Genomic DNA, 25,856 nt, shown 5'->3' with positions numbered 1-25,856 from the left:
CCACCTTTAGTTTTGGAGTGGCAGATCCCACAAGGCAGTCTAGTTGATACGAGTCGTTATACATTCTATACTCGGAGCGGACATTACGTCGACTATGTCGTTTGGCCTGCGTTACTTCTTTCAGAAGAGGGCGCTATTTTATCTAGAGGAGTGGTCCAAGGAAGAGACTAGCAACCAATATAGCTTGAAATTTAGACCATGTAATAATAGATTCTGAGGCAGAGTAAAAGAACGAATGTATTTAATAAATACATGTACTATTACACATCTTGCAGATTTTCACATGTCATTAATATACGACTGTATTTGAGGTTATGAACAAGTATTATTTAGAGAACGAGACGGGTTCTGTATCGTAGATATAAAATTGGGGGTGGACGAGTACGTTAGCACGAGTCTCCACCCCCAAATTTGTATCTACGATACAGAACCTGTCGAGTTCTCTAAATGATTTGTGACACGATCAATCAAAAATAGCTCCGCCCATTTTATAACTTTGCAGCATCCAAACTTCCGCCAGAGTTCTGTAGACGAGGCCCCGACGGGGAGTACGCATCCGTAGTATATATATTTCCACAGAAAATTCTTCGATGGACTTTGATATCACGGATTTTTATTTTCTAATTGAATTGCGACATTAAAACGAAGTGAAAGAGACGTGTGGCTGTCGTAAGCGAGAAGGATTAAAACGCGAAAAATGGACTTGAGTGTTTAGAACGAGGAGAGTGGATGTTTTCCGTTATTGCGAATTTTCATTTCGTTTGGATCGAAATTACGTGTAGATTTTGTTATTCGACATTTGCGAATTTTCGTTTTCCTTTGTATCTAAATTACGTGTAGATTCTGTGTGGAATAAGTTTTTTAAAAAGTGATTGAGAAATTTTGACATTTTACATTTTCAGGATTACTACCGGGTATTTCTCTAAAATTTATAATAGGAAAACATCAGCATTTACTATTCGTACGTGCTTTTGCTAAATTGAATCAGATTTATTTTTATACCGTGCTGTATTGTAGATACATGGCTAATACAGAACGGAAAGTAGCTCCGCCCACCAAAGTCCCGTTCTGTATTGCTAATACAGAACAGTAAACTTCAAAGAAAAACACCGCTATCGTGTCACAAATTCCAAAATGGAACCGAGTCGTACAAATTCGAAAATGAAGCCAGTATATTAACTACAAAATTAAAAAAAAACAATTCTGAAATTTTGTATAAATATGAATAGTACACTAGTGATGACTTAAACAGAGAGAATAAGATGTTCGATTTCATATGCAAATGGACTTTTCTGATCATCCGTTGTCCGGTGTGGCATAATTTACAATCCTGCTGGTGTATCTTCTGAGTTACTAATGAGCGAATAACTTTGCTCAAGAAAATCACATTTAAGAATTCAAAGTAACGCTTCTTCTTGCTGTGTCTTTCTTGCTGGAGTATTGCAATTGTCTCTGGTGTTTGGCTTTGTTTTCCACTGGTTTAGAATATCCTGATGACGTCATACTAGTGAAGCTATTACCGAACAAAGCATCAGCCCGATCATCCACCACCTCGATGTAGGAGTGCAGTTTAGGTGTTATATTTAAATAATTACTTTCTTCTACTCTTTTGCTTTTGTTCCTTTCATTTTTGGAACGATTACCTCGCTTTTGAGCACTTCGTTTGGACGAGAACATCGCAGTCCGTGACATGGAATTGTCAAGATGTAAAGATTTTTCTCTTAGTTCGAATCTGTTCCCGACATCGGGTCGGCGTGCCATGGAAATATTCATATATTCGCATTCAACATCCATATTCTCGTTTTCAGATTCCACAATTACATTGCCATAAATTGGAGGTTCACTGCGGCCGTCTGTATTGCTTAGTCTCGGTACGGCATACCCTGATGACGTTGTGCTTCTCAAGTAATCAACAGCTTCCGTAGCCAGTGACATAGGGTAGTCATATATGGTTTGTGATTCAGTTTCCAACAAAGAAAATTCGGATGATCTGTAACTGATGGAGTATTCAGCCCTCATTTTTGGTGGTGGTCTAAAAGTAATGAAAAATAAAAATAAAACCATGGTTATAGCGATTCAAAAACCACGAAAGTTAAAAACGTTAAACAACTCAAGATGGTCAAATAAATTGTGGGCGATCTAGTTATTGTTAAAAACTGCTAGAAAAAAAGCAATACAAACACACGTGTTATATCCATGGAATGGTGAGTATATTTTGTGTGTAATGAAACATTAAGGTGCTGTATATATATCTACCTTCTCCTTTGATGACAACAGAGCGCCACTATGACAACAAGAAGTGTTGTCGACAAAACACCAATGATGCCATCTTTTATATAAGCTACAATGAAACAATCATATTTATTTGTGTGTAAGTATGTTTAGAGAACATAAATATATTGCATTAAGGAGTTGAATGGAACAAAGAATTCGAACAAGAAAGATGGTTCCAACAACGATAGAGAATCTATCGTATAGACGCGCCTTACCAAAATCATTATTCAACCAAAGAGATGTGGTATCATTTACAGAAATATAAAGACGGTGCACAGGTAGGATGGATATGGCACCGGCAAGAAGGGCTGAAATTATACGTACAACTGTATGATAAGGAGTTAGATTTACCAACAGCTGCAACATAATTAGAGAAAAAGAAATGTTTCCAGCACAAGCAGTATTAAATGTTACCTATAAGAAAGCTGGAAATAGACATGACTAAGTAAGAGATATAGAGATATATACCTACAATAGAGATACAAATTTGAAACCCAAAAATGGAGTCAACAAGTTGGTATTGAAATCATGGATTAAGTGATGATGTTAGAAAGAAACTTTTAGTACCAGAAATTAAAAAAAAATGGATATACATGTGTATACTCCAGCATAAAAATTGCATTAATAGAATATGGAGATAAGTTTTTACAAATAACAGATTATAAAAATGGTCAGCAAGAGTAAAGATCTAGACAATCTTGTTAATTAAAGAAACAAAATATTAAATGTTTGCCGAGAATAATTTAAAAATCCTCACATATTGTTGATGTATGACAATTTTGCAGCTTCTCCACGTGTTCTGGTGGTTCAGTCGTAACATCAGTTGTTAGAGCCGCCGTGGTTAATGGAGAATATGTTGTAACTGGAGACGGGGGACAGAATAGAACCTTGACAATTGGATCTGTACCTTCTTTTCTGTAGTCTCTGACTGATAATGATAAAACAAGACTTAATAATGAGATTCTCAAATTCGATTTTTTAAACATAAAATTCCTGTCTTTGAGACATTGAATTGTGGAAATTCAGATACAGTTAAATCGATTTTAAATACGCAGCATGTTTCTTTAATTACCTTCCCAGTGAATCTGAAATCCTTTTGCATTGTTTTCCCCGTCGGTTTTGAATATGACCTTCAATTTGTTTCCAAGAACAATGTAGTTTGTCTTAGGAATGGTTCCACATCGGTTAAAAAAGTCAAAGTTTGTCTCCACCTCAAAAATCTAAAATGACAAATTAATCAGTCTTTAAAAATATAATGACAAAGATGGACTTTTTTTTTTAATCGAATAAACTTTTGTCGATTAATTTTACTAATTCACGATATATTTTCTTCCAATTCATTGAATGAGTATGTATTTTATATTTCTTATACCGGTATCCAGTGAATAGAAGATTTAAAAGAAAAGTCTGTGGCAACTTAGATGAACTAATCACTACGCCGCAAGGTTAAATTTCAATTACAATTTAGATTTAATTTGGGGAAAAAAATCATACAAGTGAATGGTGTGGATGGGTTGAGATGGAACGCTTCAATTAATGAAAGACTATCCCAACAAACCATCACCATAGCTCAGTTGGTAGAACACTCGCTACGTAGCTTCAATTGACTGAGGTAAGTCGATAAGTGTTCTTCCGCCAAGCGATCTGCACTTTGAAGTATTCGAATGAGATCCTTAAAACAGAGGACCCATGTCACGGTAGGCACGATAAACAACTCACTGCTCAATAGCCCTAAGTCACAGTGCTGAATAAAGGTATTATAAAGCCTTTCATCGATATAAGATGACGTCTCTATAATGCAAAAAATTCCAGCAAGGGGCATAAAATAGCATACATACAATCAATCAATTCATCCAAACAAAAAGGCTTACTGATGTTAATCTCAATAAAACTTGTAATAATTGAAACATATTCCAAAAGTTTGATAATTAACTAGGTATATATAAGTCACACTGTCAGAAGATCTTTGCAAGGAAATCTAGGATCATGGTAGACATCAAACTGAAGAATGGTGACCATCAGGGATATAGCATCTATAGGTCCATACGTTTCCCACATGATGTTGAGGTTGTGTGAGTAGTTTTTAGGAAAACCCGGGGATTCTATTGTACCATAAATACCGTGCTGTACAATGGGAAGCGAGCTACCCTCTACTCGTAGAAATTAAAAGTTACTACAATGGGTAGTAGTATCATCTTTCAAAGTTAAAAAAAAATAGTTTAAAAAATGAATTAAATATTAAATATGTAATTTTTTTTCTTACAACACGAAGTTTTATCTGCAAAATATATTCCACTTACCTTTTAGAATCAAAACAAAAAAGAGATATACTAGTAATCCCAATTTTACTTTTTTCTCGTTCATGTTGATACATTAGTAGTTTATTGTAGGGTGATGTTTTCAAGAATACATGTATGAGCGAGAGTGAACCGCTTGTATTACCAAATATAGACAAAAATGCATGTGTTGATACTTTCAGGAAATCTGAGGAAGCAAATGCCCTTTCGGAAATTTAGTTTATGATCTTTTTCCTACAATTGTACTTTAGTCAAACTGCCTTTATTTCAGAATTTTTAATTAATTCTTCATTGCACTAGGAGACGTAAAACAAACAATCAATCAATCATTAAGCACTAGGTTAAAACATGACATGTCAGGTGTACAGTTTTTAACGAAATATTATCATATGGACAAAATGGGGAAATATTGATATATGAAGGGTATCTGTAAAAATAATGAGAATTTCCCTATTCTGTAAGCATCCCTGTTACTTTGAAGGTCATTGTTATACTTCTGCTGTTCCGAAAATAACCTTCCATGTCTAATTATGTCTATTCATATTTTGTTGCGTTTTATCAGTATGATACATGTATATATTAAATTTAGGACAAATAGAATATTTATTAAATTTACAATTCTGCATGTTTTTACTTTTTTTCTTTAACTGTTTTTTAACATAACATTTTCTTGGCTCTCTTATAGGACATTCAAATGTATGAACGCCGTTTTAAAAACACCATTCCTCAAAAGATGATTGAATACGTAAACTTAGTTCATATGGCCAATCAAGTAATACAAATGTTTTCTATTTTTTTTAACAATCCAGGATCTCATTTTACAACCCCAGTTACAAATACATCAAGGAAAATACAGGTTGACCCTGATATCTTCCAAAGTCCGAAATTAATATCTATCATTTTATTTTTGGAAAATTTTAAAATGTGTTTAAAATTCTGAATCACGATTGTTTTAATCTATAATAGTTCAAGATTTCTTAACTGTAGTAAATATTCTACCAGCAGCCTTTCGTAACACCTCACTAAAAAGTAAAAACATTTCTGAAGTGGTGTTAATCAGCTTTGAATACTCAAAATTCCACGGAAATTTTAGAATATTTGGAATCACAAAATTTTACCAAAATCAGCAACTTTAAAAAGCACGAGTTTTCAACACTGTTTATACAACCTTTAATTCCCAGTCATCACCTGCATATGGTTTTACGCCTTTCAGGTGATTCGATATGTATTCACATGCGTTAAGTACTAACAATTTCTAAAACGAGACAAGCTATTGACAAACGAATACATGCAGATGAAACAAGAATATCAGCAGTCTTGTTTACAATCATTATTTCATTAGTTCTATGGTTGATACATGACTTTGTCAACAAAATTTAATAAAAACTACTAGTATTAGGCCTATAATGTCAAATACTGACTGACGTTTTTCATTATTACTGTTAAAAAACATTCTCTGCAGGTTCCAAATAATCTTGGAAACTACTTGTCTCCGATTTTGATGAAAATTGTAATAGAGGAGTGTCTTGGAACAAAACTAGCATACTCATGTATCGTGTCGGAAGTTTCGCACGTGTACTCTGTCATCGATACGGATCTATTTGACCAATGAAAACATGAAAATGAAAGTAAAATATCATTTTTATCTTAGTAACCTCAACTATAAAACATACGAGTAGTATCATAAGAAAACATAAAACATCAACCTATAAGGTATATTGAACATAAAATTGTCCATTAAAGAAATATTCCCTATCTAAGGAACAGGAGGGTCTGCAAAAACGACATGGTTAACTTTCTAAAAATGTGAAAAATGGAAAATTTGGTGTTTTTTTGAGACAATTAAGGTTACATAAAAATTGTTCACGGAAAATTTTTAATTTTTGTGCGTTTTTATTCCTCAGGATTTGTAAAGTCATCTTATAAAAAAAATCAGACATGTTTCAGAAAAATAAAAAGAAAAATAAAAAAAAATATTTTTCACATTTTGGATGGAAGATTTGCAGAATAATGTTATTGACATAAAGTGTCTGACAAAAACAAGAGACCATCATCTTTTATAGCACAAAATACAGCCTTTGACAGCTGTTTTAACAATGAAAACGAAACTCGTAAATTTTCCAACCATGTCATTGGTCATTTACAAAATATACATATGTCTGAACTTTTCATTAATTTATCATTAAATATATCGTTTAAACATAATTTGTCAGTTTAATTTTTAATTATTTTCAACTTAACTAAAATTATTAAAGGCTAATTGGAAAACTTCAATAGCAATATTAACTATTCTGTTACTTTGATCCTCATTATTCTACTTCCGCTGTTAATTCTGTTGTTCCTAAGTAGTATAAGGCGTCTAGATAGGACCGCATTCTGATTGGCTGAGAGAAATCACGTGATCAGTTTTGATTGGTTGAGGGTCCTGAGTGCAGTCCTAACCCTAACCCCCTAGCCCTAACTAACCCTAAACCCCTAACCCTAACCCTAGCCCCTAACCCTAACTAACCCTAACCCTAACCCTAACCCTAGCCCCTAACCCTAACTAACCCTAGCCCTAACCCTAACCCTAACCCTAACTAACCCTATCCCCCTTAGCCCTAACTAACCCTAACCCCCAACCCTAACCCTAACCCCTAACCCTAACCCTAACCCCTAACCCTAACCCTAACTAACCCCCCCTAACCCCTAAATACCCTGTTTACCCCCTAGTTTAACTAACCCTACTACCCTTTTGTTTATCCCTAACCCTAACCCTAACCCTGTGCAAAACATTTCAAGAATGTATTATAACCCCTAAATATGGTTGTTTACACTGTGTTTACATTGGTACGTTGGTACTACGTTTTGTTTATGCTAACTATACAGGTAAATACTTTGGGGCCGTGTGCAAAACATTTCAAGAATGTGCATTATGACGTCATGACACTCAATCAAAGCACACAGAATTTCGCTTTGTCACAGTATGAAATGTTGACTTCTTGTAGCCTAAGCCATGCTTTTAATATGAATATTGACTCAAAATAATATAAGTTTTTTTTTGAACTTTTCAAAAAAATGAATTTGACTGACATTATGACCATTATGACGTCATGACACCTGTCAATCAAAGCAGACGAAGAATTTCCCTTTGTCATCATGTCAAATCAATTCTTGTATGAAATGTTGACTATCTTGTATGAAAGTGACTGAAATTATGCTTTTAATATGAATATTTACTCAAAATAATATAAGTTTCATGCATGTTTCATAGAAGAAAATAAACTTTTGACTGATTAAACTAACAAAATTTGTACACACCGATTCAAAAAAATATATATAGTGTTTTACGTGTGCAAAAGAAATATACCTTTTACCTGCCTTTTCTTATATACCTGTTGCAATATCTATAAAGTGCCGTGTGCAAAAAATTAGGGTCGTGTGCAAAAAAGAAATATACCTTTTACCTGTGTTTTCTTATATACCTGTTTGCATCATCTATAAAGTGCCGTGTGCAAAAAGTACGATAAACTTACCTATGCATTGTGACGTCATAATCTTGGCAGCGACGTCATGTTAGTCCTTCACAAGCCGCGATGGCTGCTTATTTTGACACAATAACACAGACTTTCACAGCGCTTGAGACTTCATGTAATAACAGTATGGTCCTATGGATTTCAGTACCAAAACTGATTTTCTACCGTTTTTCTTCCAAGAAAGTTCTGAACAGCTGAATCCTGGATCAGGCTAGATATTAGTTCACTGGATTATTTAATGAATATTACTATATACTGAGTATAAACATGGTAAGTTTTAACAAACTTTTCTTTATACATTTTCTATGAAGGTCATCTTTGTATTTATTCATTATTACTGTGTTATATACCTAATGTTTAGAACATTCATATAAACACTGCCATTGTTTACCCTAAAATACACTAGGACTAAGAGATCCTCAAAATGTTGATAAATCTTTTTTGCATGAGTTATGATCATATTGTCTCACATTCCTTTTATTGGATCAGTATTCTAAATATTCTTATGAGGAGCCTCATAGCATATCTTATAAAATACTGATACATGCTTTTAAAACAACTAAAGTGATATTCTCAGTTGTTATTTCTAATATTTCTATGAATCTTTAATCACAGTGACCAAAAGAAGGATATGGAGATAATCAATCAGATCATATTATGCCAATGAATCTTTTGTCTCAAATCTTTTTTTAATGAAATATACAGAATCTTTTGCCTTATTTGTCACTCATATTTTTTTACATTCTGGTGCAACAGTGGCCCAATGAAAGTGGGAAAAACTCAGTCTGAGCATCTCTGTAAATCTATAAACAGGTGTGCCCCCCCCCTTTTTTTAAACCTTCATGTATATACATGTATGTATTTTATTTAGTCAGTGATTTCAAACATCAACATGTAAAATATATACTGAGTACATTATAAGTAAATGTATATGATTAGGACACCCTGAATATTCTGACATACTAATGGTGACATCAGTTAAAAGAGTAATTGTTTATGTAAAAGTTCTGTTTCTATGAATGTAAATGGGGTATTTATTCTCAGTTCATGTAAGGTATAATTTGCATGTAACCCAGAGTGTATTTAATATTACTATGATGGGTCATTCCATGATTAAATTTAAATCAGAAAAATGTTTACTAAATTTTAGTAAAATACATATGGTATCTTTTACATTTCTGTCCTGTTTGTCTGTCAATTGTTGCTTTACTTCCTTTGTAAAATGAGGTTAAATTGAGTATCACTGAATATTGTATGCTTTTTTTCAGGATCAGCTAAGATGTTGTTTCACTGGATTATTTAATTGGGCATATAATTGGATAATTCTGGTAAGTTTGTCTTTGTTTTGTTTACATTTCCTATGAAGGTCATCTTTGCATTTAACCATGATTATATGGTTTAATTTAATTACTGTGTAATTCTTATGTGATCTCATATCTCTAACATTCATATAAGCACAGTCTTATTTTGTCTAAAATATACTAAGGAAACTTCATAATGTTAATAAGTCCTTTTGCATAAATTATGATATAATTCCATTAAATGCATTATGTCTGTTACCCATGGAATTCAGACTTACTAAATTGTGATCTATAAGGAATGTAATAAAAGAAAAAGTAAGAATCTACAAAAGGTTTATCCTTGTTTTCATTCTAAATATGTGTGATATGGCATACATAATCATTTCATTTTCACTTTTGTTTCTTAGTAATGAGCTTTTCAAAAAATGTAGGACTACATGTTGTATATGTCTTTTTGTATGCTGTACTGACAGGTATTAAACAAAATTGAATATGCTGTTAAGAGAAAGTCTGTTAGTGTCTAAAAATTACGCTGATAATCATTTTGTATTTGAGATATTAATACAGTAACTGTGCTTCTTTTGTTATCTAAAGATAACATGATGAACTATTTTCATGAACTTTTTGGCACTGTATTTAAACATGCAATGTTTCATGCAGTTCCTTGTCATATTAACAAAATGATTATATTTTCTACAGTCCTCAACATGGAAGTTATGTTTTATTCCTAACCATCTATAATCCATTCTCTATGAAGTTCAGCCTGTCTGCCCTTCCTTTGGAAATACACAGTTAGTCAACCAACATAGAAACACACAAACTTGAAGGTAAAGTTTCAATGAGATATCCAATCCTAATCTTTATTTTTTACATATGCTTGATTATATTTTGAAATTAATTGAATGATAAGTAAATGATATGACCTTTTTTATGAAATTATGAGGGCTTGGTTGTCATAGCCATTTTTAGACTACATTGATCTCCTTTATGAGAAGAAGAGCTCCATATAAATATATACAAAAATGATCAAATTGTGAAACTAAAATGTATGAAATTTTTCTTTGCCAAATGATAGTTAACAGCTGAAGATATCTTAACAGATATCTAAGAAATAAGTTATATCAGATGGTTAATTTATTAACCCTCAGCTTCCTTAAAAGCATAGTTGGTAAAGATTTCAAGTTTTCTCTCCAAATGCTTATGAATTCTGACTTTTTCATTTAATATTGACATTATATTTACAGGGAAAGAATACTATAATGTGGATCCTGGGGATCAACAGTGAAACATCTTAATGACCCTCATGACTAGGTCTTCAGGCTGTAACCTTTATTGCTGATGTAAGATGATCTGTTTGCATAGCATTAAAATTTCCTGGTGTTTCTACCATCCAGGATCTTCTTATGAGTGCATGGGGACTGCTGTGGACCTTAACCTGTTTATAAAAATATACCTTGGAGCATGACCCTTTATTCATAGAAGGTACTTTCAATATCATTTCTGTGAGTTTTTCTTCTTTCTTTTAATAATCTAGTAATGAATTCAAGTGTTTTGTTTGACCTTACATCACTTAATGTGTATGCTTCCAACATCTCAGATCTGTTTATATGTTTATTTCTCTTTGAACACAAAACGCTTGATTCAATCTTTTGAGGTAAACATCATAGAGACATCATAGATGATTATCAGAGTGTATATCACAATCTTGACCATAAGGTCAATTTAAAATGGTCAAAGGCACAACAAATGAAAGTGAAAACTTTTTTTTTTATCAGAGAACAAAATTTTGTAGTTAAACAAATACTGGAAAAGTTACTCTCAAAATGAGCCTTAATGTCTTCTAAAACTTTAGTGTAGAGTTTCTCCATTAATCCTCAGGTCTCTTTTCCTCTGTGGAGTTAAAATCATGTGTTTTTAACATTTTTTTTTTTGGCTGACAACTGTTTTCTCTCATAGCATCTTTAAATTGAATTTTCTCTCCAGTCAAAGATCTTTCAGGGTAATCCAGGTAATCCTTACCCTCTATTGGTAATTAATGATTATATTCTTCATAGGCTTCTTCTGCAATCAAGGGTCTGTCTATGTAATCTATGACATCACAAGGCCCATCCATTGTGGGGATAATTAGCTATATTCTTCATGAGAAATGATCTGAATAATGTCATCTCTTTTTATTTTAATTGGCAAACCTCGTTCTACATCTTTCTCTGTAAGAACTCTCTTACCAAACTGAATTTTACTCATTCCTTTACTCTTTTCTTTTACTAAAGCTGTTACTACCCATAGTTTTGAAAAGTCAAAATCTGATGTTACACCTTGATTTTATATCCCTTTTTTTCTATATTTAAAATTCTATTAAGCTTATATTGCATATCAATTTTTCAACTAATAATTTTTTTTCCTTTCAAGGATTCTCAATGGGGAACTCAGTAAATTATGCACAGACTAACAGAATATACTCTCTTGGAACACTGATACAAGAATATAAAACCAGAGATGGATGGAGGATTTAAGAAGCACATGAATAAATATGATTTTCAAACTAAGTCAATCATGATGATCATGAATTGTGGTTCACAGGATGACAGAGAAAGGACCCAGGATAGTGCATTTTTCTAGATCCTCTCCCATTCATATCCTTCATATGCTGGCATACAAAACAATAGATAAATTGTAGTCATTTAACAGACTGAAGTTTAATCAAATCAAAGTATTGAAAATGTGTTTTTCTGATAGTATGAGATCTTCAAAAAAATAATTCTCACAGATTTCAAAGTATCTAAATATAACTTTTAATTTATGTAGTCCAAATTGAATACAGTTGTTATGTATGACTTTTATACATTGAATCCTTAATTTTTCATCTTATATCTACAACACCCCTAGAAAATACACAGATATTCAGAAGCTAGGTTTGGTGTATTTATTACTTTCCTTGAATTGTAAATGCATTTTATTTGTGTATGTATCATGTCCTATTTTGAATTTAAGATAGGTCTCAATAAGATCCCCTATAAAGATGCAAGTGTCCCATAATCTGTGATTTAATAATATCTTGAATATCTTTATCATCCATCATACTTATTACATATGGAATGATTGAAGGTATACATTTGTTTTTTAAGACACTTTGTCAAGGTCAAAGCATGAGATAATTGAGATGAGTACTTTGACATTAATTTGTAACTTAAAAACTTCACATCATAAGTACACAAATGAAGAATGAATAGGAGATTTCAATACATTTATTTTTGGATCATTTTCTCCTGGGCAAAATTAGTTACTGAGATAACTGATATGAGTCTTGAAATGCAATAACTTCAAAATTGTGTGATAACTTATAGACTTTATAAAAATTAGGTGTAAATTTTTAGGAAAGAATTAAAATATTAATCAAATGTACAATGTCCAAGGGTGTTTATTTAAATATTATCATGTAATATCTTGAGTTTCTGTTTATTTGTCCAATTCAAATTGAAGACAGTTGTTATGTCTGGTTTTTATACATTGGATCCTTTACTTTTAATTTCTACAACCCCCTAAAAATGACACAGATATTCAGAAGCTAGGTTTGGTGTATTTTTTTTTACTTTCCTGGAACTGTAAATACATTTTGTTTGTGTTTGTCCTATTTTGAATTTAATAGGTCTCAATAAGACCCCTCCCCCCATAAAGATGCAAGTGTCCTATAATCTGTGATAATATGTTGAATATTTTTATCATTCCATAAATTTTATTCTTACTACACATATAGTGTTTGGAGTAATGCACTTAGTTGTATAGAACAATATTCAAGGTCAAAGCATGAGATTATTGAGATAACTACCTTTGTCAATAATTTGTAACCTTCAAAACTTCACATCTTAAGTGAAGAATGGATAGGAGATTTTCTATAGATTTTTGGATCATTTTCCTACAGGATAATATTACTGACTTGAAACATTTCATTATAACCTAGAGACCATATCTGCTATGTTAGGTGGCATGGCATATTCTTTGGAAAGAATTGAAATGTTATTCAAATGTACAAAGTTCAAGGGTGTTTTAAAGACTATAACCAAGTTATACCTTAGAATTCTCTAAAAATCTTATCACTGCATAGAATAAACACTGGTTGGAATAATATATGTTTTGAACTAAGGTCAAGACTGTGGAATGATATGACTTTTATTCAAGCGGTGCAGTACAACAACTCTGGTGATTTACATACCTGCAGTCATAAATAGATACATGTAGGCATGGGGTAGACTCCCATAGATTTTAAGATCTTCATTCAAAAGTATAGAAAGTTTTTAAGTTTGAAAGATTAATGTGTCAGCATATCATTTGCTTGTGAATTTAAAATAAATTCAAACATATACATCTTTAGATGATAACTAGTTATTTCAATTCCTGGACTTTCTATCTTGATATTTTCCTTTACTATCTGTAAAATTTAATGATTGTCTTTTTTTTAGTTTAGTTGAACTAGTTTCTTATTAGCATGTGAAAATGGCATCATCCAAATAAGTTCATCTACATTTTATATGTAGGAGAGAATTTTTCATCACAGGGAAAGAAAGAGATTGTCTTGTATAATATAATGCATTGGTACACAAAAATATCTTTCAATTTCTAACATGTTTCATTTTTGTTACATGGAATGATAAGTTCTGTTGATTTCCTACCAAAGACATACTAGTAGAGTAATAAATGTATATGATGTGTCAGAAAAGCATGTGGAAACCTAATGACTTTATCATTTCTGATTAAAAATCAAATTATGAGTTTCATCTTTGCTACATTATTAAAAAATTCTAAATAGAGCATACACCAGAAACTCTTAAAATGATCTCTACTGTTCAATCTGAGTCTCAGGGTTTAACAGTACATAACAATTCCAAATGATTTTGGACGCTTTTTTATGTATCAAAAAGACAAAACAGAATATCTGTTCACAGATGTTCCAAAGGAAAACAACCACAAAGAAAAGATTTGTTATGTTCTTTATGTGATTCATGTAAAATGTATTTTAAAAGTGTAGCATAACATTCATCTTTTGCATAAATACTTTTTTTTTGTGGAGATTTTTTTATATTTTTGAAAAAAAAGTAGTCTTATTGTATAATAGGGTTAGCTTAAAATCTTGTAGACTTTAAAGTTGTACATGATGTGTTACACATCTTGCATATTTTCCTTTCAGGGTATTCAGCATATATTGTGGTTTTGTCTTAAATTTGTTTGCTTATGTAATCAATAATTTGAGAATACTCAAATTAGAAAATGTATGAGAGAATAGGCAAGAAAATGAGGTTAAAAATGTTTTTACTACAAAGGGGTTAATCTATATATTTAATCTATAAGTACAATCAGTCTATACATTTAAGGTATTTCTGTATGAAATAAACTTACATTTGAGTATTTTAAGACAATTGTAAACATTAATTTAACCAGTTTTGAAAAAATGATTAGATTCACTGTCAGCATGTTATTTCTTGTAAAATAAAAAGAAAACAAACAATTTTATATGGAGTCAGTTTTTTTTTTAATGTAAATAAGAACCATTGGAAGTTGGGAATATTTCACAAAGTTGATTTGATTGAGCATAATTCTCACTAGGACAGTTAGAATATTATGATTTTACCCTTAAAGAAACCATTTCAAATTTCAATATACAAATCATGTTTAGTCATGCAGTATATAGTTTACATTTGCCAAAAAGTAAATGGTATCTCTATTCAGGGTCAATCCAAAGGAATGAAAACAATGTTTTCTTTTTTATGTATCAAACTTAAAGGTTTTGTTACAATAATTTCACTGTGTTCATTTTCTGATTTCTTTCTATGTGTGGATAACCCTAACCTTGGCAATCAAAATACAGGAAATTAATCAATTATGTCAAATGATGAAGGTGCACACCAGAAAATTACATGAAGTGAACAGAGAATTCTGAGTTTCCCTCAAATATGTTCGCCAAGTGATGTAAATTTTAAAAAAAAAATGTGGATCCATCTTATGATTGAGACTTGTACATATTATGAAGCATGCGCACTTTGGCATTTAGAATGACATTACATTGATTGAATTATATGAACAGTTAATGCATACAGTCAAAAGGGAGGAAATATTTTACTTTATAGGCATAAAGTAACAAACACTTACCCAATTCATCAGAATTTTACTCTTTGAAGAAAAGGAACCTTACTTGCTTTGTTGAGTTGACATTCCTATTTTGTCTTTGGTAGGTAGACTAATGGTTTTCCTTGACTATAATGAGAACTTTTTATTTAAGAGTCCTAAGATTGTCCTGATATTTTGGTTAAAATAATTAACTGCATGATATCAAATAATTTGTTCATACAAAGGAATAAAAGATTTTCCAGGTTTCTTCTTTAGTCAAATTAAATGCATGGTGTCCAACTAATATATCCAACATATAATACAAGATAATCATCCAAGTTACACAAAGGTAAATAAATGACCTTTTTAAGGTTTAAGTCAAAAGATCAAAGTGAGAAGGACATCTGGTATATTTAATAGCAAAATCATCAAACTTCATGGATAGGTTAATTAAACAAGCTTCATAAATTTTGATTTTCAGATCAAAGATCAGCACAATTTTTGCTATACCATTGTTGTCCATGAATATCTAAACAACTCTATTGATTTTTCAGGTTAAAGGTCAATGTGTTCCTACTACAGTAAAACTTCATTAATATAAGGATATCAGAGTGATTTGTTAATTTGTAAGAAATTAGTTATAAAATCTCCCACAATCTCTATAATATATATGTGAATGCTCCTTAATTTAAAAGAATTTTACATGCAAATCATATACTGACTTTCAATCCTTCAAAACACAATACAAATTGAATCTTGATATTAACACTTTTAGGTTTTCAGACTTTTAGGATTTCAATTTTAAAAACTTTCAGACTTTTAATCTTTAAAAACTTTCAATCTTGAGGACTGAGTATTTTTGATATTCATTTGGTATGCCATGTCTTTTATATCATTACCATTAATCCTTAGTAATTCAAACTTTTCATATATGTAATACCAGAGTGTGAAATTAACAGTGTATGTGCAATCTTCTTTACTGTTTATCTAAAATTACTGATATATGAAAAAAGTTACAGTCAAATAAAATTTTGTGATGAATAATCTTTATGAATAATCTTTATCTTATCCTCTTTTCATAAAATTATTCATCACAAAATTTTATTTGACTGTAATAAAATCAGTAATTTTAGATAAACAGTAAAAGATTGCATATTACATATATGAAAAGTTTGAATTACTAAGGATTAATGGTAATGATATAAAAGACATGGCATACCAAATGAATATCAAAAATACTCAGTCCTCAAGATTGAAAGTTTTTAAAGATTAAAAGTCTGAAAGTTTTTAAAATTGAAATCCTAAAAGTCTGAAAACCTAAAAGTGTTAATATCAAGATTCAATTTGTATTGTGTTTTGAAGGATTGAAAGTCAGTATATGATTTGCATGTAAAATTCTTTTAAATTAAGGAGCACATTCACATATATATTATAGAGATTGTGGGAGATTTTATAACTAATTTCTTACAAATTAACAAATCACTCTGATATCCTTATATTAATGAAGTTTTACTGTAGTAGGAACACAGTGACCTTTAACCTGAAAAAAATCAATAGAGTTGTTTAGATATTCATGGACAACAATGGTATAGCAAAAATTGTGCTGATCTTTGATCTGAAAATCAAAATTTATGAAGCTTGTTTAATTAACCTATCCATGAAGTTTGATGATTTTGCTATTAAATATACCAGATGTCCTTCTCACTTTGATCTTTTGACTTAAACCTTAAAAAGGTCATTTATTTACCTTTGTGTAACTTGGATGATTATCTTGTATTATATGTTGGATATATTAGTTGGACACCATGCATTTAATTTGACTAAAGAAGAAACCTGGAAAATCTTTTATTCCTTTGTATGAACAAATTATTTGATATCATGCAGTTAATTATTTTAACCAAAATATCAGGACAATCTTAGGACTCTTAAATAAAAAGTTCTCATTATAGTCAAGGAAAACCATTAGTCTACCTACCAAAGACAAAATAGGAATGTCAACTCAACAAAGCAAGTAAGGTTCCTTTTCTTCAAAGAGTAAAATTCTGATGAATTGGGTAAGTGTTTGTTACTTTATGCCTATAAAGTAAAATATTTCCTCCCTTTTGACTGTATGCATTAACTGTTCATATAATTCAATCAATGTAATGTCATTCTAAATGCCAAAGTGCGCATGCTTCATAATATGTACAAGTCTCAATCATAAGATGGATCCACATTTTTCTTTTCTTTTTTTAAAATTTACATCACTTGGCGAACATATTTGAGGGAAACTCAGAATTCTCTGTTCACTTCATGTAATTTTCTGGTGTGCACCTTCATCATTTGACATAATTGATTAATTTCCTGTATTTTGATTGCCAAGGTTAGGGTTATCCACACATAGAAAGAAATCAGAAAATGAACACAGTGAAATTATTGTAACAAAACCTTTAAGTTTGATACATAAAAAAGAAAACATTGTTTTCATTCCTTTGGATTGACCCTGAATAGAGATACCATTTACTTTTTGGCAAATGTAAACTATATACTGCATGACTAAACATGATTTGTATATTGAAATTTGAAATGGTTTCTTTAAGGGTAAAATCATAATATTCTAACTGTCCTAGTGAGAATTATGCTCAATCAAATCAACTTTGTGAAATATTCCCAACTTCCAATGGTTCTTATTTACATTAAAAAAAAAAACTGACTCCATATAAAATTGTTTGTTTTCTTTTTATTTTACAAGAAATAACATGCTGACAGTGAATCTAATCATTTTTTCAAAACTGGTTAAATTAATGTTTACAATTGTCTTAAAATACTCAAATGTAAGTTTATTTCATACAGAAATACCTTAAATGTATAGACTGATTGTACTTATAGATTAAATATATAGATTAACCCCTTTGTAGTAAAAACATTTTTAACCTCATTTTCTTGCCTATTCTCTCATACATTTTCTAATTTGAGTATTCTCAAATTATTGATTACATAAGCAAACAAATTTAAGACAAAACCACAATATATGCTGAATACCCTGAAATGAAAATATGCAAGATGTGTAACACATCATGTACAACTTTAAAGTCTACAAGATTTTAAGCTAACCCTATTATACAATAAGACTACTTTTTTTCAAAAATATAAAAAAAAATCTCCACAAAAAAAAAAAGTATTTATGCAAAAGATGAATGTTATGCTACACTTTTAAAATACATTTTACATGAATCACATAAAGAACATAACAAATCTTTTCTTTGTGGTTGTTTTCCTTTGGAACATCTGTGAACAGATATTCTGTTTTGTCTTTTTGATACATAAAAAAGCGTCCAAAATCATTTGGAATTGTTATGTACTGTTAAACCCTGAGACTCAGATTGAACAGTAGAGATCATTTTAAGAGTTTCTGGTGTATGCTCTACTTAGAATTTTTTAATAATGTAACAAAGATGAAACTCATAATTTGATTTTTAATCAGAAATGATAAAGTCATTAGGTTTCCACATGCTTTTCTGACACATCATATACATTTATTACTCTACTAGTATGTCTTTGGTAGGAAATCAACAGAACTTATCATTCCATGTAACAAAAATGAAACATGTTAGAAATTGAAAGATATTTTTGTGTACCAATGCATTATATTATACAAGACAATCTCTTTCTTTCCCTGTGATGAAAAATTCATTCTCTCCTACATATAAAATGTAGATGAACTTATTTGGATGATGCCATTTTCACATGCTAATAAGAAACTAGTTCAACTAAACTAAAAAAGACAATCATTAAATTTTACAGATAATAAAGGAAAATATCAAGATAGAAAGTCCAGGAATTGAAATAACTAGTTATCATCTAAAGATGTATATGTTTGAATTTATTTTAAATTCACAAGCAAATGATATGCTGACACATTAATCTTTCAAACTTAAAAACTTTCTATACTTTTGAATGAAGATCTTAAAATCTATGGGAGTCTACCCCATGCCTACATGTATCTATTTATGACTGCAGGTATGTAAATCACCAGAGTTGTTGTACTGCACCGCTTGAATAAAAGTCATATCATTCCACAGTCTTGACCTTAGTTCAAAACATATATTATTCCAACCAGTGTTTATTCTATGCAGTGATAAGATTTTTAGAGAATTCTAAGGTATAACTTGGTTATAGTCTTTAAAACACCCTTGAACTTTGTACATTTGAATAACATTTCAATTCTTTCCAAAGAATATGCCATGCCACCTAACATAGCAGATATGGTCTCTAGGTTATAATGAAATGTTTCAAGTCAGTAATATTATCCTGTAGGAAAATGATCCAAAAATCTATAGAAAATCTCCTATCCATTCTTCACTTAAGATGTGAAGTTTGAAGGTTACAAATTATTGACAAAGGTAGTTATCTCAATAATCTCATGCTTTGACCTTGAATATTGTTCTATACAACTAAGTGCATTACTCCAAACACTATATGTGTAGTAAGAATAAAATTTATGGAATGATAAAAATATTCAACATATTATCACAGATTATAGGACACTTGCATCTTTATGGGGGGAGGGGTCTTATTGAGACCTATTAAATTCAAAATAGGACAAACACAAACAAAATGTATTTACAGTTCCAGGAAAGTAAAAAAAAAAATACACCAAACCTAGCTTCTGAATATCTGTGTCATTTTTAGGGGGTTGTAGAAATTAAAAGTAAAGGATCCAATGTATAAAAACCAGACATAACAACTGTCTTCAATTTGAATTGGACAAATAAACAGAAACTCAAGATATTACATGATAATATTTAAATAAACACCCTTGGACATTGTACATTTGATTAATATTTTAATTCTTTCCTAAAAATTTACACCTAATTTTTATAAAGTCTATAAGTTATCACACAATTTTGAAGTTATTGCATTTCAAGACTCATATCAGTTATCTCAGTAACTAATTTTACCCAGGAGAAAATGATCCAAAAATAAATGTATTGAAATCTCCTATTCATTCTTCATTTGTGTACTTATGATGTGAAGTTTTTAAGTTACAAATTAATGTCAAAGTACTCATCTCAATTATCTCATGCTTTGACCTTGACAAAGTGTCTTAAAAAACAAATGTATACCTTCAATCATTCCATATGTAATAAGTATGATGGATGATAAAGATATTCAAGATATTATTAAATCACAGATTATGGGACACTTGCATCTTTATAGGGGATCTTATTGAGACCTATCTTAAATTCAAAATAGGACATGATACATACAAAAATAAAATGCATTTACAATTCAAGGAAAGTAATAAATACACCAAACCTAGCTTCTGAATATCTGTGTATTTTCTAGGGGTGTTGTAGATATAAGATGAAAAATTAAGGATTCAATGTATAAAAGTCATACATAACAACTGTATTCAATTTGGACTACATAAATTAAAAGTTATATTTAGATACTTTGAAATCTGTGAGAATTATTTTTTTGAAGATCTCATACTATCAGAAAAACACATTTTCAATACTTTGATTTGATTAAACTTCAGTCTGTTAAATGACTACAATTTATCTATTGTTTTGTATGCCAGCATATGAAGGATATGAATGGGAGAGGATCTAGAAAAATGCACTATCCTGGGTCCTTTCTCTGTCATCCTGTGAACCACAATTCATGATCATCATGATTGACTTAGTTTGAAAATCATATTTATTCATGTGCTTCTTAAATCCTCCATCCATCTCTGGTTTTATATTCTTGTATCAGTGTTCCAAGAGAGTATATTCTGTTAGTCTGTGCATAATTTACTGAGTTCCCCATTGAGAATCCTTGAAAGGAAAAAAAATTATTAGTTGAAAAATTGATATGCAATATAAGCTTAATAGAATTTTAAATATAGAAAAAAAGGGATATAAAATCAAGGTGTAACATCAGATTTTGACTTTTCAAAACTATGGGTAGTAACAGCTTTAGTAAAAGAAAAGAGTAAAGGAATGAGTAAAATTCAGTTTGGTAAGAGAGTTCTTACAGAGAAAGATGTAGAACGAGGTTTGCCAATTAAAATAAAAAGAGATGACATTATTCAGATCATTTCTCATGAAGAATATAGCTAATTATCCCCACAATGGATGGGCCTTGTGATGTCATAGATTACATAGACAGACCCTTGATTGCAGAAGAAGCCTATGAAGAATATAATCAGTAATTACCAATAGAGGGTAAGGATTACCTGGATTACCCTGAAAGATCTTTGACTGGAGAGAAAATTCAATTTAAAGATGCTATGAGAGAAAACAGTTGTCAGAAAAAAAAAATGTTAAAAACACATGATTTTAACTCCACAGAGGAAAAGAGACCTGAGGATTAATGGAGAAACTCTACACTAAAGTTTTAGAAGACATTAAGGCTCATTTTGAGAGTAACTTTTCCAGTATTTGTTTAACTACAAAATTTTGTTCTCTGATAGAAAAAAAAAGTTTTCACTTTCATTTGTTGTGCCTTTGACCATTTTAAATTGACCTTATGGTCAAGATTGTGATATACACTCTGATAATCATCTATGATGTCTCTATGATGTTTACCTCAAAAGATTGAATCAAGCGTTTTGTGTTCAAAGAGAAATAAACATATAAACAGATCTGAGATGTTGGAAGCATACACATTAAGTGATGTAAGGTCAAACAAAACACTTGAATTCATTACTAGATTATTAAAAGAAAGAAGAAAAACTCACAGAAATGATATTGAAAGTACCTTCTATGAATAAAGGGTCATGCTCCAAGGTATATTTTTATAAACAGGTTAAGGTCCACAGCAGTCCCCATGCACTCATAAGAAGATCCTGGATGGTAGAAACACCAGGAAATTTTAATGCTATGCAAACAGATCATCTTACATCAGCAATAAAGGTTACAGCCTGAAGACCTAGTCATGAGGGTCATTAAGATGTTTCACTGTTGATCCCCAGGATCCACATTATAGTATTCTTTCCCTGTAAATATAATGTCAATATTAAATGAAAAAGTCAGAATTCATAAGCATTTGGAGAGAAAACTTGAAATCTTTACCAACTATGCTTTTAAGGAAGCTGAGGGTTAATAAATTAACCATCTGATATAACTTATTTCTTAGATATCTGTTAAGATATCTTCAGCTGTTAACTATCATTTGGCAAAGAAAAATTTCATACATTTTAGTTTCACAATTGATCATTTTTGTATATATTTATATGGAGCTCTTCTTCTCATAAAGGAGATCAATGTAGTCTAAAAATGGCTATGACAACCAAGCCCTCATAATTTCATAAAAAAGGTCATATCATTTACTTATCATTCAATTAATTTCAAAATATAATCAAGCATATGTAAAAAATAAAGATTAGGATTGGATATCTCATTGAAACTTTACCTTCAAGTTTGTGTGTTTCTATGTTGGTTGACTAACTGTGTATTTCCAAAGGAAGGGCAGACAGGCTGAACTTCATAGAGAATGGATTATAGATGGTTAGGAATAAAACATAACTTCCATGTTGAGGACTGTAGAAAATATAATCATTTTGTTAATATGACAAGGAACTGCATGAAACATTGCATGTTTAAATACAGTGCCAAAAAGTTCATGAAAATAGTTCATCATGTTATCTTTAGATAACAAAAGAAGCACAGTTACTGTATTAATATCTCAAATACAAAATGATTATCAGCTTACTTATCTTAACAGCATATTCAATTTTGTTTAATACCTGTCAGTACAGCATACAAAAAGACATATACAACATGTAGTCCTACATTTTTTGAAAAGCTCATTACTAAGAAACAAAAGTGAAAATGAAATGATTATGTATGCCATATCACACATATTTAGAATGAAAACAAGGATAAACCTTTTGTAGATTCTTACTTTTTCTTTTATTACATTCCTTATAGATCACAATTTAGTAAGTCTGAATTCCATGGGTAACAGACATAATGCATTTAATGGAATTATATCATAATTTATGCAAAAGGACTTATTAACATTATGAAGTTTCCTTAGTATATTTTAGACAAAATAAGACTGTGCTTATATGAATGTTAGAGATATGAGATCACATAAGAATTACACAGTAATTAAATTAAACCATATAATCATGGTTAAATGCAAAGATGACCTTCATAGGAAATGTAAACAAAACAAAGACAAACTTACCAGAATTATCCAATTATATGCCCAATTAAATAATCCAGTGAAACAACATCTTAGCTGATCCTGAAAAAAAGCATACAATATTCAGTGATACTCAATTTAACCTCATTTTACAAAGGAAGTAAAGCAACAATTGACAGACAAACAGGACAGAAATGTAAAAGATACCATATGTATTTTACTAAAATTTAGTAAACATTTTTCTGATTTAAATTTAATCATGGAATGACCCATCATAGTAATATTAAATACACTCTGGTTACATGCAAATTATACCTTACATGAACTGAGAATAAATACCCCATTTACATTCATAGAAACAGAACTTTTACATAAACAATTACTCTTTTAACTGATGTCACCATTAGTATGTCAGAATATTCAGGGTGTCCTAATCATATACATTTACTTATAATGTACTCAGTATATATTTTACATGTTGATGTTTGAAATCACTGACTAAATAAAATACATACATGTATATACATGAATTTAAATACATGAAAGGGGGGGGGGCACACCTGTTTATAGATTTACAGAGATGCTCAGACTGAGTTTTTCCCACTTTCATTGGGCCACTGTTGCACCAGAATGTAAAAAATATGAGTGACAAATAAGGCAAAAGATTCTGTATATTTCATTAAAAAAAGATTTGAGACAAAAGATTCATTGGCATAATATGATCTGATTGATTATCTCCATATCCTTCTTTTGGTCACTGTGATTAAAGATTCATAGCAATATTAGAAATAACAACTGAGAATATCACTTTAGTTGTTTTAAAAGCATGTATCAGTATTTTATAAGATATGCTATGAGGCTCCTCATAAGAATATTTAGAATACTGATCCAATAAAAGGAATGTGAGACAATATGATCATAACTCATGCAAAAAAGATTTATCAACATTTTGAGGATCTCTTAGTCCTAGTGTATTTTAGGGTAAACAATGGCAGTGTTTATATGAATGTTCTAAACATTAGGTATATAACACAGTAATAATGAATAAATACAAAGATGACCTTCATAGAAAATGTATAAAGAAAAGTTTGTTAAAACTTACCATGTTTATACTCAGTATATAGTAATATTCATTAAATAATCCAGTGAACTAATATCTAGCCTGATCCAGGATTCAGCTGTTCAGAACTTTCTTGGAAGAAAAACGGTAGAAAATCAGTTTTGGTACTGAAATCCATAGGACCATACTGTTATTACATGAAGTCTCAAGCGCTGTGAAAGTCTGTGTTATTGTGTCAAAATAAGCAGCCATCGCGGCTTGTGAAGGACTAACATGACGTCGCTGCCAAGATTATGACGTCACAATGCATAGGTAAGTTTATCGTTCTTTTTGCACACGGCACTTTATAGATGATGCAAACAGGTATATAAGAAAACACAGGTAAAAGGTATATTTCTTTTTGCACACGACCCTAATTTTTTGCACACGGCACTTTATAGATGATGCAACAGGTATATAAGAAAAGGTAGGTAAAAGGTATATTTCTTTTGCACACGACCCTAATTTTATTGCATACTTTCATACAAGAAGTCCATTTCATACAAGAATACAGTAAATGTAATACACTATATTTAATGACTTATATATAGTCAAATTCATTTCCTGAATGAAAAGTTTATTTTCTTCTATGAAACATGTATGAAACTTATATTATTTTGAGTCAATATTCATATTAAAAGCATAATTTCAGTCACTTTCATACAAGATAGTCAACATTTCATACAAGAATTGATTTGACATGATGACAAAGCGAAATTCTGTCGTCTGCTTTGATTGACAGGTGTCATGACGACGTCATAATGACATTCTTTCCTGAAATGTTTTGCACACGGCCCCAAAGTATTTACCTGTATAGTTAGCATATTAAAAGTAATTTCAGTCACTTTCATAAAGATAGTCAACATTTCATACCAAGTACATGATGACAAAGCGAAATTCTGTCGTATTTGAATGAAAAACACAGTGTAGTGACGTCATAATTACATTCTTGAAATGTTTTGCACACGGCGCAAGTATTTACCTGTGCAGTTAGCATAAAAAAAAACGTAGTACCAACGTACCAATGTAAACACAGTGTAAACACCATATTTAGGGGATAGGTATGGGTTACCTAGGGGTTAGGGGGTTAGGGGATAGGGTTAGTTAGGGCTAGGGTTAGGGCTTAGGGTTAGGGTTAGGGGGTTAGGGTTAG

At 30.8% G+C, this 25,856-nt stretch overlaps 1 protein-coding gene and 2 long non-coding RNA genes across 5 annotated transcripts; 1 reads left to right on the top strand and 2 right to left on the bottom strand.

Moving 5' to 3' along the window:
- Positions 1–1,389: 1,389 nt before the first annotated feature.
- LOC134248820 (uncharacterized) lies at positions 1,390–4,638 on the bottom strand. The gene is made up of 6 exons (XM_062731198.1): positions 4,575–4,638; positions 4,228–4,424; positions 3,347–3,494; positions 3,032–3,202; positions 2,257–2,341; positions 1,390–2,032 (listed from the first exon to the last, which is right to left on the bottom strand). The coding sequence occupies exons 1-6, from the start codon at positions 4,636–4,638 to the stop codon at positions 1,390–1,392; spliced, it is 1,308 nt and encodes a 435-aa protein (XP_062587182.1).
- Positions 4,639–9,272: 4,634 nt separating this feature from the next.
- On the top strand, positions 9,273–14,153 carry LOC134248822 (uncharacterized). 2 transcript variants are annotated; one of them, XR_009988148.1, is made up of 4 exons: positions 9,273–9,414; positions 10,087–10,214; positions 10,632–10,869; positions 11,797–14,153. It is a non-coding gene; the product is annotated as an uncharacterized LOC134248822 (long non-coding RNA). The 2 variants fall into 2 exon arrangements; XR_009988149.1 differs by lacking the exon at positions 9,273–9,414 and adding an exon at positions 9,801–9,860.
- Positions 14,154–18,185: 4,032 nt separating this feature from the next.
- LOC134248821 (uncharacterized) lies at positions 18,186–23,788 on the bottom strand. Of its 2 annotated transcripts, none has more exons than XR_009988146.1 (4): positions 23,647–23,788; positions 22,867–22,994; positions 22,213–22,450; positions 18,186–21,287 (listed from the first exon to the last, which is right to left on the bottom strand). It is a non-coding gene; the product is annotated as an uncharacterized LOC134248821 (long non-coding RNA). The 2 variants fall into 2 exon arrangements; XR_009988147.1 differs by lacking the exon at positions 23,647–23,788 and adding an exon at positions 23,201–23,260.
- Positions 23,789–25,856: the final 2,068 nt, after the last annotated feature.

Source organism: Saccostrea cucullata, unplaced genomic scaffold (assembly GCF_032062105.1).
Source record: "Saccostrea cucullata isolate Sc308-1 unplaced genomic scaffold, CSIRO_AGI_Scuc_v1 ctg4084, whole genome shotgun sequence".
Lineage (NCBI taxonomy): Eukaryota > Metazoa > Mollusca > Bivalvia > Ostreida > Ostreidae > Saccostrea > Saccostrea cuccullata.
This window is presented reverse-complemented; position numbering and strand designations above follow the sequence as displayed.

Excerpts from the sequence above, each read along its gene's own strand:
- LOC134248820 (XM_062731198.1), bottom strand. The coding sequence starts at position 4,638 with ATGAACGAGAAAAAAGTAAAATTGGGATTACTAGTATATCTCTTTTTT. Across the intron at positions 4,425-4,574 it reads TTTTGTTTTGATTCTAAAAG|AGGGTAGCTCGCTTCCCATT; the intron begins GTAAGTGGAATA and ends TTCTACGAGTAG. Across the intron at positions 2,342-3,031 it reads TTGTCATACATCAACAATAT|CTTATATAAAAGATGGCATC; the intron begins GTGAGGATTTTT and ends GTTTCATTGTAG.